The following is a 13218-nucleotide window of genomic DNA, read 5'->3' as shown; positions in this document are numbered from 1 at the left end:
GCAGGGCTCTTCTTGTTCTTCCCTCCTGTCTATCATCATCAGGTTTGGGGCCAGGGCTACAGGGAAAGGACTGTGGCCATTCATGTCCTATGAGCATCGTCACAAGTCTGTCAGTACTTACTTTCCCACATCCTGCAGAGTAGAGGAGCTCAGATTCAGACCTGGACCCTTCCATACTCTAAGCTACAAAAGCTGGGCCTTCCCAAACAGCCTGAGGCCTTAAGAATATGTCCTTCCTTGCCAATACCACAGAACGTGTGGGATCTCAATGGGGGAAAGTCTTAACCTGAGGGAAAGTCACATGCCAGGGGCTCAGAGCGACACAGATGATGAGTGTGAATTTGCTCTGGTAGTTATTTTCTGAGTGCTGAGCCAGGACAGCCAGCTGGTCTAACTGAGTATTCACCAACATGTGGCAGCCAGAGAAGGGAAAGGTCAGCTCAAAGGAAAATAATTTAGAAAACACATGAACACTATATAAATAACATTAATAAAAATAATGTGAAATGTTAGAATACCACACCATTTGAGGAGCTTCCCAAAATGAAATACTCAAGAAAACAAGGAAAGATGGCCATTCAGTCTCCTTTATCAACTGAGGTGCCGACTGGGCTGGGCAAGGGAAGATCTGGTGCTGCTGTGAGCTGTGGCGTAGGTTGCAGACACGGATTGGATGGGGAGAAACTTAGCCTGGGCTGGGCAAGGGAGGTGGTGCCAAAACCCAGCACTGTCACGCTCTGCAGAACTAGTCTGCTGATATTCCTCAGCAGCAGCTTAGAGGAGCTGAGGAAGATCGGGAAAAGACTTGGATGAAAAATAGGCTACAATCCTCACTCAGAATATTTATTAGTCAGGAAAAAGGACCCAGGTTGCACCCCACCCCCTTTCCCCAAGCCACCTCCCTGAACCAAGGGACAGGATTCAAAGGAATCAGATGTCTCAAGTAAGCTGGAATGTATCTGGGGAAGAACAGTCATTCAGTTCCTAGACCTGATGCTATAATCACATATGTCTGCCAGGGAGAAAGGGGGCCACTGAGAATGGTAGAGACTAGAGGGGAATCAGGATGGGTCCTTCTTTCTCACAGCTTGGGCTCAGAATAAAGAGGTTTTTGATATGGAGAGATGAGAGGACAGGCAGGAGGGAAAGGATGGTCAAGGACTGGATTCTCCCAGATCACAGAGCATTGCAGAAAGAACCAGGGCAGCTCCCTGAGTTCTCAGGTTGGAACCAGGAGCTGGGGGCTCTGTACCTGGAGAGAGAAGAATCCCAGCGTTTCTTTTTCAATCTACAGAGATTAGATGCAACCCCCTCACTTTCTCTTCAGAAAATTCAGAACGGTCTGAAGGTAAGAGGGTGTAGTGACAGACCCGTAGTCCCAGCTCAGGCTAAGTTTCTCCCCATTCATTCCCAAAGGCCCTGCCCAAGAGAACTGTAGAAACAGAGTCCCAGGACTCTGTCCCTGCTCCCCGGGGTCCAAGAGAGGGAGTAGAGACAAGGCACAAAGACCCTGGGTACAAAAGTGAACATTAGTGTGGCCCTACACGTTATCTTAGGAGAGGGAAGAAGATGCATGCCTTAAAACCGATGCCTCCTTCACCTGGTGGGGAGCTGGGCCTTTGCTAGCAGCAGAAACCACAATGGAACGGGCTCACAGAAATGAGCTGTGGAACAGGCCTTATTCTCAGAAAGACAGAAAGAAAGCCTCAGCTGGTATGGCACAATCTTGGGTGGGATGACAGATGGCAGTGGGCAGACCACTCCTGTAGACGACACTCCTGCCTCAGCTCCCAGTGGTTCTGCTGACTCCAGACGTTCCCCACAGCTGGGAATCAGGAAGGAAAGCGTGCTGTGTTTCACATGATCAGACATTGTTCGCCATTGGCACCTGGTGGGCCCGATAGATTGAGGGCATCCAGGTCAAAGTTGAGGCCAGGAGGCTGGAGAAGAGATGAAGGGACTCAAATAATTTCCTATTTCAGGTCAGAGCTTTTGAAGGTCCAACAAAAGCCACAATTATCACCTTAGGTGGACCTGCTAGAGGTTACAGAGTTCTGGAAACTTGGGCTCAGATTAAAGTATATGAAAACATATACTCACCATCTCCCCAGCCAGCTCTTTTGGAGGATGGCCCAAATCCTGTAGCTAGAAAATAAGGAAAGAGGAACATGAGATAGGGAAAAATCCCAGAAAACAACATGGCAGTCCAAAGGAAGAATCTGAGCTATGGTCTCTATGCTTTCTCCCAAGGACCATGCTATGTGGCCTTTCTTGTGCTCCCCCTCCCGCCATCTTGGTTTGGCAATGGGGCATCCTTCCAGGACACCGCCTCCACTGAACTTCCAAGCAGACAGCAGCAGCGAGCAGATGGCAAGAGCCCTTACCTGCTGCATAAGATCCAGCACCACCTCAAAACGAGCCTTCTGAGTGGCCTCACTGTCTGTGGGGGTCTCAGCCTCAAATTGCTCACATATCTTGCCCATGACACTATGTTGCTCCTGATATTTTTCAAACTGCTCTGGAGGTAGAGATTCTCGGTGAACCTGCAACCATTCTGGATACTAAGGACAGAGAGAATGGGTGGGGAAGAATTAAGTGGACAATGGTTTAGTAAGAGCACTAAAATACAAACAAACACTAAAGCATGAAGGGGACAGGGACAGCAAAGAAGGAAAAGCCAAATAAGCAAATTTAGCAGGAGAAGTAGCAGTGATTTCAATCAGATCACTGGGCAATGCTAGCATTCACAGTCACCAGAGGATAGCAAACTTTTCCTGTGAAGGACCAGACAGTAAATATTTGAGACTTTAAGGGCCACATATGATCTGCCACATAGTCTCTTTTGTTTGTTTTGACTTTACAACCTTTAAAAACCTCTTCAGGAGTTGCCCTGTGGTACAGTGGGTTAAGGATCTGGCACTGTAACTGCAGTGGCTCAGGTTGGTGCTGTAGCATGGGTTTGAACTTCCACATGTCGCACACATAGCCAAAAAAAATCTCTTCAGTAACACTATAAACTCTTTGATGACAGAAATCATCATTTAATCTACTCTTAAAATTACTTTTGTCTTTTTAGGGCCGCACCCATGGCATATGGAGGTTCCCAGGCGAGGGGTCTACTTGGAGCTACAGCTGCCGGCCTATGCCACAGCCATTGATAGCAATGCCAGATACGAGCTGCGTCTGCAACCTACACCACAGCTCACGGCAACGCCAGATCCTTAACCCACTGAGCGAGGCCAGGGATCAAACCCACAACCTCATGGTTCCTAGTTGGATTCGTTTCCAGTGCGCCACTACGGGAACTGCATAATCTACTCTTAAAATTATTCATAGTTTAAAGCCAGTAAAATTCTCAGTAAAACCTTGTTGGAGAAATGAATGCAATTGGAAATGCAAGAAGGGGCTGATGAGACAGAATCTTAAATAAGTTTACAGGAAACTAGAGCTGAAGAATTTCCCCTTCTACCTTAAATATCTTTAAGACGCAATGCCTCCCTAACTCTCCCCTTCCAAATAAATAAGGAAGAAAGAAACAAGTGAACCTGTGCACTCCAGTTACTTTAACTCTGCAGGCTCTAAACAGACAAAGTAGCCCATGGAGGTTGATACAATGCAGAATGAGGAGGAAAAGCATAAATAGAAGTTCACAACCTTCTCCGTAATCTCCTTCAGTGACGGGTACAGCACATCCTTGGACAGCAGGTTCTGCATGATACTCTGCATGATGGGGAGTATGGTTCCTTCTCCATCCCCTTCATCCACGCCCAGCCCTTCCATGGCCTTGGTCAGCTCCTCTTCTGACATGCCGGAGTTCTAGAAAGGATAGGAGAGAGGTGAGCAAGTATACTGCCTTCCTGGGATGCTGAGCAATCTTTCAGGTGGGAAAGAACTGTTTAAACTTGCCTGTAGCAAAATAGTGAGGCAGGGACAGACTTGAGGTGATACTCAAGGGAGTCTGTCTTTTGAGACTCTGCTGGTGAAGTGCCTGCGAGTGGGCCCCTTGTGGTTCCCTATCTCTTTCCCCTCACCTGAAGGTCGGTGGCATTCTTGGCTAGTCCACTTAATGTCTCCTTTAGGCAAGAAGTGAATTCTTGTTGGGAAGTCGCATCACTGCCTAGGAGAGATAAAAAGAGTCAAGGCCATTTCTGATTTCAACTGTTTGCTTGCCTAGACTGACCTGGTCAATCTTGAATACTCCAGCTTGAATACGGAGCATTTATTAGTGAATCACTGGCACGCTACATCTTTGAATTTTCTATGGTTATCTTCACAGTTATTTTCACAAATCTACGTGGACTGTGTGTCAGTCTGTTCTCCACAGTGACACCCACATTAACACTGTGACCTTTAAAATGGTCAGCTGTCAATAATTTCATCTGTTACTTCCCAAACTATCATTTCCCAACTACCCCTTTCATTAAACAGGGTCTCATTTCTCCTCCCATCTCCTCCCTTCAGTGATATCAGTGACATGGCTGTGATGGCAGTGATATCATAATTGCTATCAACTTTACAAAAAAATTTTAGTGTTCTCAAGCAACAATGACCTAAGAGGTTTGTTCAGATATTTCTAGTTGTCTAGGGCCCCCTTCTCACCCACTCTCCCAGCAGCCTCTGAGAGCTTTTGGAACTGCTCTACCAGGTGGGGCTCTTCCTCAGCCAATTCTTTCATTGCCTTCTCGAACTCTGCAGTGGCTTGGGAAGCCAACTCGCTGTCGAACAGCTCCTGGAAAAACTTCTCTTGGGAGGCGAAGAGGGCATCCTGCAGGGGAGATGTGACCAAAATGCATCTCGTACTTGGCAACTCACTGCACATGGCCTCTGAGAGAAGCTCTAGGAAATGTAGTGCTCCCCTCCTACTCACCTCCACTGGACATTGACCACCTCTCTTAAAGAGGACAGCAAAAAGGCATGTGGCCACTGAGGGAAGGGTATGGAGTGGCATTCCCAATCCAACCATTTAAATCTGCTCTCTTCTTAAGGAACTTAACCTTGAGATTCCCTCCCCTCAATCTCAAGTTCCTGTTTCATGAGGACTGAGGCCTGCAAGAGCACTTTGCAATGTAAGGCCAAGGCACCCTCCCCCGACTCCCCTTTGGCCCACAGGGGCCTTCCCCACCTCTGCCCAGAGCTGCATGCCCATCCCCTCCCCATCCCTTAAGCGAGTGGAATTTATACTTTGGCAGTGTCTCCTGGAGATCTCTTCTCAGGCCCCGAAGCATCAGGGGCCGTGGTGGTAGGAGGGGGTGCTGGGGAGGGTTTGGTCTTATCGAAATCATCAAGAGCACCTTCAGAGACAAGAAACATGGGGTGTTTTGCGGATGGATGAGGATGAAAGGTTGGGAGTTTCTGGGCAAAACATTAAGAGTACAAACTGTCAACTTTCCTAAAATTTTCTCCTTTAAAAGTCTCCCAGCCCACCCCTCAATAAGCCTCCCACTTCCCTTCCTATTGTCTAATTTAATGTGATAAAGGGGAAGACATCCCTTAAGGTGGAACAAGCATCTCTCTTGGAGCTAGGAGAAGAGTTAAAAGATTTGCAGAGACACCTCCACCGACACAGTGCCTTCTCTGCCATACTTTAATGATTCTCTAGAAATCCCATGCAAATATCCAAGGGAGGCAGAGACCAGATGTCCTTAACCCTCTGAACTCACTCTGGAGCCCTCAAGGGAGTAATCTTGGGCAAGAGAGCAGAAGCCACAAGATGTTTCACCTAGCTTCGCATAGGTCCTTGTATAAGCTGAGAGACTCCATATTACACACCATTGGAGGGCACTGAATTCTCTTCTTTTATCTTTCAATTTAGCTCTCCCTCTCCAAAGCTCCTAGAGCTCCCTTTGGCCTCATCTCTGCCTACACCCGTGTCTGCCAATTCACACAGTCGCTTGGCACTTCTCACCGTTTCTGTTCGTCTTTCCACCTGCTCACATCTCTGTGACTCAGCAAGAGACAAAAAATATTCACCTCTTCCCCGAAAACCCTGAGTCCTCACCATCACCCTGCTTGCCAGGCCTAGGGGTAGGGCACTGGCCCCACTCTGGGCAAGAAACCAAAAGAGGAGTGGTGGATGGAGCTAAGGCAGAAAAGTTCCGCCACCCACTTTCGAGAGGGTGAACTGCCTTCCCGTGAGGCTGTCTCACTCTGGTTCTCAAATTAAAGAGATGGGAATGGGTTTGAGCTCTGAAATGATGAAAAAATTGGAAAGGAGCCTGGTGAGAGAAAGGTCTGGGAGAAGGAAAAGACGTGTCTTTTGTGTTAAGGAGGACAGGACACTGCACATAAAGGCACGCTTCGGGCTTGCTAAGAGTTAATGGAGGCAATCCCATGGGTGTCCAGTTCTCTGCCCACCGAGCACCGAATGTGGTTGCTGGCGGGAAGAAAGTTAGGCTTCCGAGAACTTACTAAAGTAGGGGGAGTTTGGAGCGGGATCCCGAAACATCGTCCTCTGGACTAGTTTCCCTTCCGGCAAGGAGCTCAACCGTCTAGGCCGCACAGGGACGCAAATGCGATCCTCAGCCTCCGCCACGGAGGAAGAAGAGGGTGACCTAGAGATTTTCTAGGGGGTCGCAGTCAGACCCTCCGCCCCCGCCCAACCTCTGAAGAGCCTCTCCCGCTCCGCCTCCAATATCTCGGATTCACTTGGCCCCCTGAATGCGTCCTCACACCTCCCGCCCTTCAGGCCTTTTCTATTACGGGTTCTTACTTTCCAGAAGCTCTTCCAATTCCCGGTCCGCTTCAGCCCCGACACCACCACCCTCCCCAGCGGCGGCCATCTTACCACCTCCGACTTGCCGTAGGAGGCGGGACTGCGCGGGGCCGTGCACCCCCCCCCAGTTCCTGCCCCCTGCCTCGTGCAACCAATGATATTGTTGGCCCTGAGGGGCCGCCATTTTTAAAGGTACAGGAACCTTTGTTTTTGTTTGGGGATCCCCTCTCCCCGCCTCTTTCTCCGGGAACACTGAACCAACAGAGGGGAATTTACTGTTATCTTCCGTCAGGGTTTTTACTGGCCCGACCTCCTTTCTTTCAACTGCCCACATTACCTACAGAATTGGGCCTTTCATTATTTTTTTGAGCTGCGGGTAGGTCGACTGGGACAAATTGCGTGCAAACTAAAAGCTATGCATGTATAATCAGTAAGACAGTTATGGCACAGCCAATATGCTATTTTCCTCTCACTTTCTTCAGTATGTTACTGAAATGCCACCTTCTCGGAAATGCCTTCTTTGGCCTCATTAAATAAAATTGCAACCCCTCCCATACACTTACGGACGCTTCCTCTCCACTTCGTCTCTTTTTTTCAACACTTAACCACTATCTGACATATTACATATTTTACTGATTTATCTTTATTGTCTCTCCCCCAGGCTCCTTGGAATTAAAGCACCATGACAGAAAGGATTTCATCTCTTGTCTTCACTGCTGTAACCCCGGCTCCTTGGCTAGGGCCCCAAACTTAGTGGGCACTCATTGCCTGCTCTTTGCTCTCCAAGGCTCTAGTGAGGCATGCTTCTCTGCAGAATCTAGTGGATAGCTCTCATTTTGTATTCTCCATTAGAAATGTCACAAGAACTTAGAACCCAATGTTAGTTGAACCAGGGAGTAAGTGACTCTCAGACCTTGGACTTAAGTGAGAGGGCAACTGGAATGTAGTAGTAATAAACCTGCCTTCTTTGACCTATTGTCTTTTCTCTTCACAGGACTCAACCCAATGAAGTTGGGGGACGCTCAGATAAAAGACAATTCCAGACTTCCCTTCCCTCCTCTGGAATTGTTCTATTCAGATTTGTCAGAATGCATCAACTGCCTCAGGAAAACCTATTTTAGCACTTACAAGGCATCTACTCTTGTTTAAGATCCTGTGCTAGGAGTTCCCTGGTGGTCTAGTGGTTAAAGATTTGGTGTTGTCACTGCTGTGACTCCGGTTCAATCCCTGGCCTGGGAATTTATGCATGCTGCGGGTGTAGCAAAAATAATTTTTTTTTTGTCTTTTTGTCTTTTCTAGGGCTGCACCCGCAGCATATGGAGGTTCCCAGGCTAGGGGGTCTAATCAGAGCTGTAGCCGCCAGCCTATGCCAGAGCCACAGCAACGTGGGATCCAAGCCGCATCTGTGACCTACACCACGGCTCATGGCAACGCCGGATCCTTGACCCACTGAGCAAGGCCAGGAATTGAACCCTCAACCTCATGGTTCTAGTTGGATTCATTAATCACTGAGCCACGACGGGGAACTCCAAAAAAAAAAAAAACATTTTAAAAAATCCTGCGCTGGGCATAGTGGAGGATGGAGAGATAAGTCAAGCTGCACTCTTGCAGTAAAGCAGTTGACTGGGGATTAGGCTGGTGGTAGGATTAGACATACACAGTAAGTATGGTGCAAGGTTAAGTGTCTCAAAAGAAGTAAGGATAGGAGTTCCCGTCATGGCGCAGTGGTTAACGAATCCGACTAGGAACCATGAGGTTTCGGGTTCGGTCCCTGCCCTTGCTCAGTGGGTTAAGGATCCGGCGTTGCCGTGAGCTATGGTGTAGGTTGCAGACACAGCTCAGATCCCACGTTGCTGTGGCTCTGGCGTAGGCCGGTGGCTACGGCTCCGATTTGACCCCTAGCCTGGGAACCTCCGTATGCCGCGGGAGCGGCCCAAGAAATAGCAAAGACAAAAAAAAAAAAAGAAGTAAGGATAAAGTACCATAAAGTTTAAAAGGGAGAAGTCACATCTAATTGAAAAAAGTCACTTCATGACTTTCATCCTTAGCTTTCTAAACAAACGCTTGAGTACTGCGTCAAGCACCAGATTAGGTACTTACTCTTTCCTTGACATATAGAGCACAGACTTTAAAAATCACACCTGTGCAAAATTTACTGTATTCTTCCACGTGCCAGTCTGTGACTTGAGGGAAAACACTCTGAACTAGAAGTCAGAAAACCTAAATTCCAGTCCCAACTATCACTAAATTGCTTCTTTCAAATCCCTTCACCACTCTAAGCCTCTTATTACAAATATGTAACATTAAAGTTGCGACTCTAAGATCATTTCCAATTCTAAAATTCTATAATTGAATCCTTCTCTGATTAACCTTTCTCAACATTGGTAACATTTATTCCAGGCTAACTTTCTCATTCAACTCCATACTGCTTACATGTGTATCTCTAATATGGCTATCATTATTGCAGGTACATGTGACAAGTATTTCTATTGGCTTTACATTAATATGGTGTGATATATTAATAAAGACAATAGTAGACAGTAATTGAGAAAATTGAGATGGAGTTGAAAATAAGCACGATTCTTTGTGCCCTTTCTCTCTCCCTCCTTTTCTTCCTTTCTTGTGCCACACTCAAAGCATATGTAATTTCCCTGGGCCAGGGATTGAATCTGAGCCGCTGCTGCAACCTAAGCCACAGCTGTGACAACACTGAATCCTTAACCCGCTGTGCCACAGTGGGAATTCCTTGCACTATTTCTTAAACTTACTTTGCTGTTGACACGCCTAACACCTCATCTCAGTATTTACTCACCTCCTGCCTTTCATGTATAGTGAACACTGTTGCAAAGCAGTATTTTACAGGAGTTCTCTTGTGGCACAGCGGGTTGACCCACGCCACTCCTGTGGCACAGGTTCGATCCCAGGCCAGGGAAATTCCACGTGCCACAGGCATGGCCCCCCAAAACAGTATTTTACAGCATTTTCTTTATATTACTCTCCCAATTAAGAACTTAATGTCTCTCCACTGTTTGAATAGCTAACTGCAAATTCTTGCCTGTTTTTCACAATTATTTCACATTTATCCTTTTTGTTTCCCCAATTACATAAACTTCATGGGGATGGTCCACTTTTTTCATATCCCTTAGTTCAGAATGTTTATATTTGTATGCAAAATTAATTTTATAATTCAATTTTTAAGCTTACAAAAAATTTTGCCAAAATTTATAATCAACTTGCCTATGGTTAAATTTAAAAAAGAATGTTTAGGAGTTCCCACTATGGCTTAGCAGGTTAAGGACCCAACATGTCCTTGAGGATGCAGGTTTGATCTCTGGCCTCACTTAGTGGGTTAAGGATCTGGCATCGCCAAAAGCTGCAGTGTAGTTTGCAGATGTGGCTCAGATCCAGTGTTGCTGTGGATGTGGTGGCATAGGCCTGCATGTGCAGCTCTAATTAGACCCCTGGCCAGGGAACCTCCATGTGCCGTGGCTGCAGCTGTAAAAAGAAAAGAAAGAAAGAATATTTAGGAGTTCTCCTATGGGAAGCAGTGGGTTAAGGAGCCTGTGTTGTCACTGCAGGGGCTTCGGTTGCTGCTGTGATGGGTTTGATCCCTGGCTTAGGACCTTTTTTGCCATAAGTGTAGCCAAAAAAGAAAAAAAAAAGTTCATAATTTGAAAAAGTGTTATTAAAATAATATGTAAACTTTGGAGAAGAGAGGCTTAATTTGGAGATACTATGTTTAAGGAAGCATCTCTTTTTTTTTCTGGCCACACCCTGCCCCACAGTATGTGGAAATTCCCTGAGCCAGGGATGAAACCCACTCCACAGCAGTGACAAAGCTGAATCCTTAACTACTAGGCCAACAGGGAATTGCAAGTATGCATCTTTTAAAGCTAAAAAGATACAAAGTCCTTCACTTTTTTTTTTTCGGTCCATGCCCACAGCTGCAAAAGTTTCCAGGCCAGGGATAGAACCCAAACCACAGTAATAATTTGAACAACAGCAGTGACAATGCAAAGTCCTTAACCTCTAGGTTACCAGGGAACTCCACAAAGTCCTTCACTCTTTGATGTAGGACTCACACTTCTGGTTTATTCTCTAGACACACTTTCCCCATTTATACAATGTATGTTCAAGTTGTTCATTGCTGCACTGTTTATAATAGCCAAAGACTGAAATAATGCAGACATCCATCAACAAGAAGGCAACTTAAATAATTTCTATTAAATCGTACAATGGTGCATATGCAAAGAAGTAAAAAAAAAAATAGAGTGAAGCTAATATACTGATATGGAAAAATCTGTATATTACATTAAATGAGATAACAAATGAAAAATCATTAAATAATATGCTTTCATTTAGGTATAAATTGGGGATAGGGAAGAACATATTCATATCTTCTTGTATATACATTAAAAAAAATCTCTGGGGAGTTCCTGTCGTGGCTCAGTGGTTAACGAATCCAACTAGGAACCATGAGGTTATGGGTTCAATCCCTGGCCTCGCTCAGTGGGTTAAGGATCTGGCGTTGCCGTGAGCCATGGTGTAGGTCACAGATGTGGCTTGGATCCCGTGTTGCTGTGGCTCTGGTGTAGGCTGATGGCTACAGCTCCAATTCAACCCCTAGCCTGGGAACCTCCATATGCCTCAGGAGCAGCCCCAGAAAAGGCAAAAAGACTAATAAATAAATAAATAAATAAAAATCTCTGGCATGATACAAAAGGGAGCTAATAATTACAGTTATCTGTTTGGGGACAGTTAGCCAAAACAAGGGGTGGGAAAAAATATTACAGAATAGCTTTTTACATTTACTTATGTCTGAACTATACGAATGTATTGTTTTGTTTTGGGTTTTTTTGTTTGTCTTTTTACAGCCATGCCTGCAGCATATAGAAGTTCCCAGGCTAGGGGTCAAACTGGAGCTACAACTCTGGCCTATGACACAGCCACAGCAATGCCAGATCCAAGGCATGTCGGTGACCTACACCGAAGCTCACAGCAATGCCCATCCATAACCACTGAGTGAGGCCAGGGATTGAAACTGCATCCTCAAGGATACTAGTCAGATTCATTTTCATTGAGCCACAATGGGAACTCTTGGATGTACTGTTTATTGAAAACAAATTTAAAACGAAAATAAGCATATATTTTAATCATAGGAATAGTAGGTCAGAAAGTTAATCTTAGTATATGACAGGAGTTCTACCATGGTGCAGAAAGTTAAGGATCCAGTGTTGTCACTGCTGTGGCCTGACTTGCTGCTGTGGCTCGGGTTTGATCCCTGGCCTGGGAACTTCTGCATGCCATGAGCACAGTCAAAAAAAAAAATTAAAAAAAAAATTTTAGTACACAAAAAGCAAACTATTGTATTGCCATTGTACTATATACAATGTATTACTAGTTATATATAACTATATATATAGCATGTAAAACATCTAGAACAGTATCAGGTACATGGAAGGTGCTCAATGAATACTGGCTATAATTAGCAATAGATGGAACACAGTCAACAACAAATTAGGGGAACTACCTGCTTTCTACCATTCTCACAGCAGTTTACTATATACCCTGTGAAAAATACGTACTTTAAAAAATGGGTATTTATTACTTTTGTAATTAAAAATAATTACTGAGGGAATGATATCTGCTTTGGTGGGGCAGCTACGTGGCATTAAGTTGGAACATGGAAGTGTCCAGAAAACAAATGGCAAGCCACAAAACTCTCACAGAAATTTATTTTGTGTGAGAAACAAAATACAAGAACAATGGTTGTAAAGAACAAATCGATAAAAAGTGATGTGGATTTCTAGAAAACCGAACAGTTTCTTGGCACACAGAAGATAACTGCCTAGGAGTTTAAATGCCCAAGGAAAATGGAGATGGCTAAGCGCTATCTTATTTATGACATTTCTCATTCCTAACAAAAAGTACACAGAGCTGGTGGGAGGGGAAGAGATAAATACTGAAGGACTTCACTACACAAATGTTCATGTGTTCCTTGAAAGAGCTAAGCTGGGAAGGCAAGGCTAATTGAGACCACAATTGTAATCACCTTGAGAAAATGAGAAATCCTCAGAGGCCCCCCCAAAAAAAATAAATAAAAAAAAATAAAAAAGGTCAAGTTTAGACATTCTGATTAGCCATAGAAAAGAAAAAAGGACACTAGGTTTTAGGGCAGGGAGAGCTAAATGTCAATACCATGAAGGGTGGTTGAATGAGAGGGAGTTAGGAGGTTAGAAAGACTAACTCTCTGGGGGCGAACATGGTGAATGACCCTACACACACAAAAGGGAAACTTTTGTTAGCGAAACTGCAGAGGACTGATCCTTAAACCAATCACATCTTTGCCAATCTCTGTCACCTGTGGAAAAAGAAACAAGGGGAAAAGTTAGGGATTTGTGAGGGTGAGAACTTAGAAAAGCCTATTCCCTCTACTCTTCAATGAGCACAGTGGGAGCACTTTCCTATTGTTTGTTACTGATGCCTAAAATGCAGGGGGGATGGAG

The 13218-nt window shown here is 45.2% G+C and overlaps 2 protein-coding genes across 3 annotated transcripts in view; both read right to left on the bottom strand.

Annotated features, from left to right (window-relative positions):
• Positions 1-569: 569 nt before the first annotated feature.
• Positions 570-6818, bottom strand: PEX19 (peroxisomal biogenesis factor 19). The gene is made up of 8 exons (XM_047784173.1): positions 6710-6818; positions 5182-5291; positions 4600-4765; positions 4032-4117; positions 3655-3816; positions 2385-2561; positions 2101-2145; positions 570-1940 (listed from the first exon to the last, which is right to left on the bottom strand). Exons 1-8 carry the CDS (start codon positions 6777-6779, stop codon positions 1857-1859), a joined length of 900 nt encoding a protein of 299 aa, XP_047640129.1. The 5' UTR covers positions 6780-6818; the 3' UTR covers positions 570-1856.
• A 5611-nt stretch (positions 6819-12429) lies between these two features.
• COPA (COPI coat complex subunit alpha) overlaps positions 12430-13218 on the bottom strand; it is a 48042-nt gene continuing 47253 nt past the window's right edge. For both annotated transcript variants that reach the window (XM_047784161.1, XM_047784162.1), the window contains exon 33: positions 12430-13073. In XM_047784161.1, the coding sequence (XP_047640117.1) occupies positions 13014-13073 (60 nt within the window). In that variant the 3' untranslated portion in view covers positions 12430-13013. The remainder of the gene's footprint in view (positions 13074-13218) is intronic.

This window comes from Phacochoerus africanus, chromosome 6 (assembly GCF_016906955.1).
Source record: "Phacochoerus africanus isolate WHEZ1 chromosome 6, ROS_Pafr_v1, whole genome shotgun sequence".
Taxonomy (NCBI): domain Eukaryota; kingdom Metazoa; phylum Chordata; class Mammalia; order Artiodactyla; family Suidae; genus Phacochoerus; species Phacochoerus africanus.
Note: the sequence above shows the minus strand (reverse complement) of the source record. Positions and strands in the feature narration are given on the sequence as shown.

Coding starts and splice junctions, on each gene's coding strand:
- PEX19 (XM_047784173.1), bottom strand. CDS start 6,779: ATGGCCGCCGCTGGGGAGGGTGGTGGTGTCGGGGCTGAAGCGGACCGG. Junction 4,766..5,181: donor CTCCAGGAGACACTGCCAAA/GTATAAATTCCA, acceptor TCTCCCCTGCAG/GATGCCCTCTTCGCCTCCCA. Junction 1,941..2,100: donor AAGAGCTGGCTGGGGAGATG/GTGAGTATATGT, acceptor TCTCTTCTCCAG/CCTCCTGGCCTCAACTTTGA.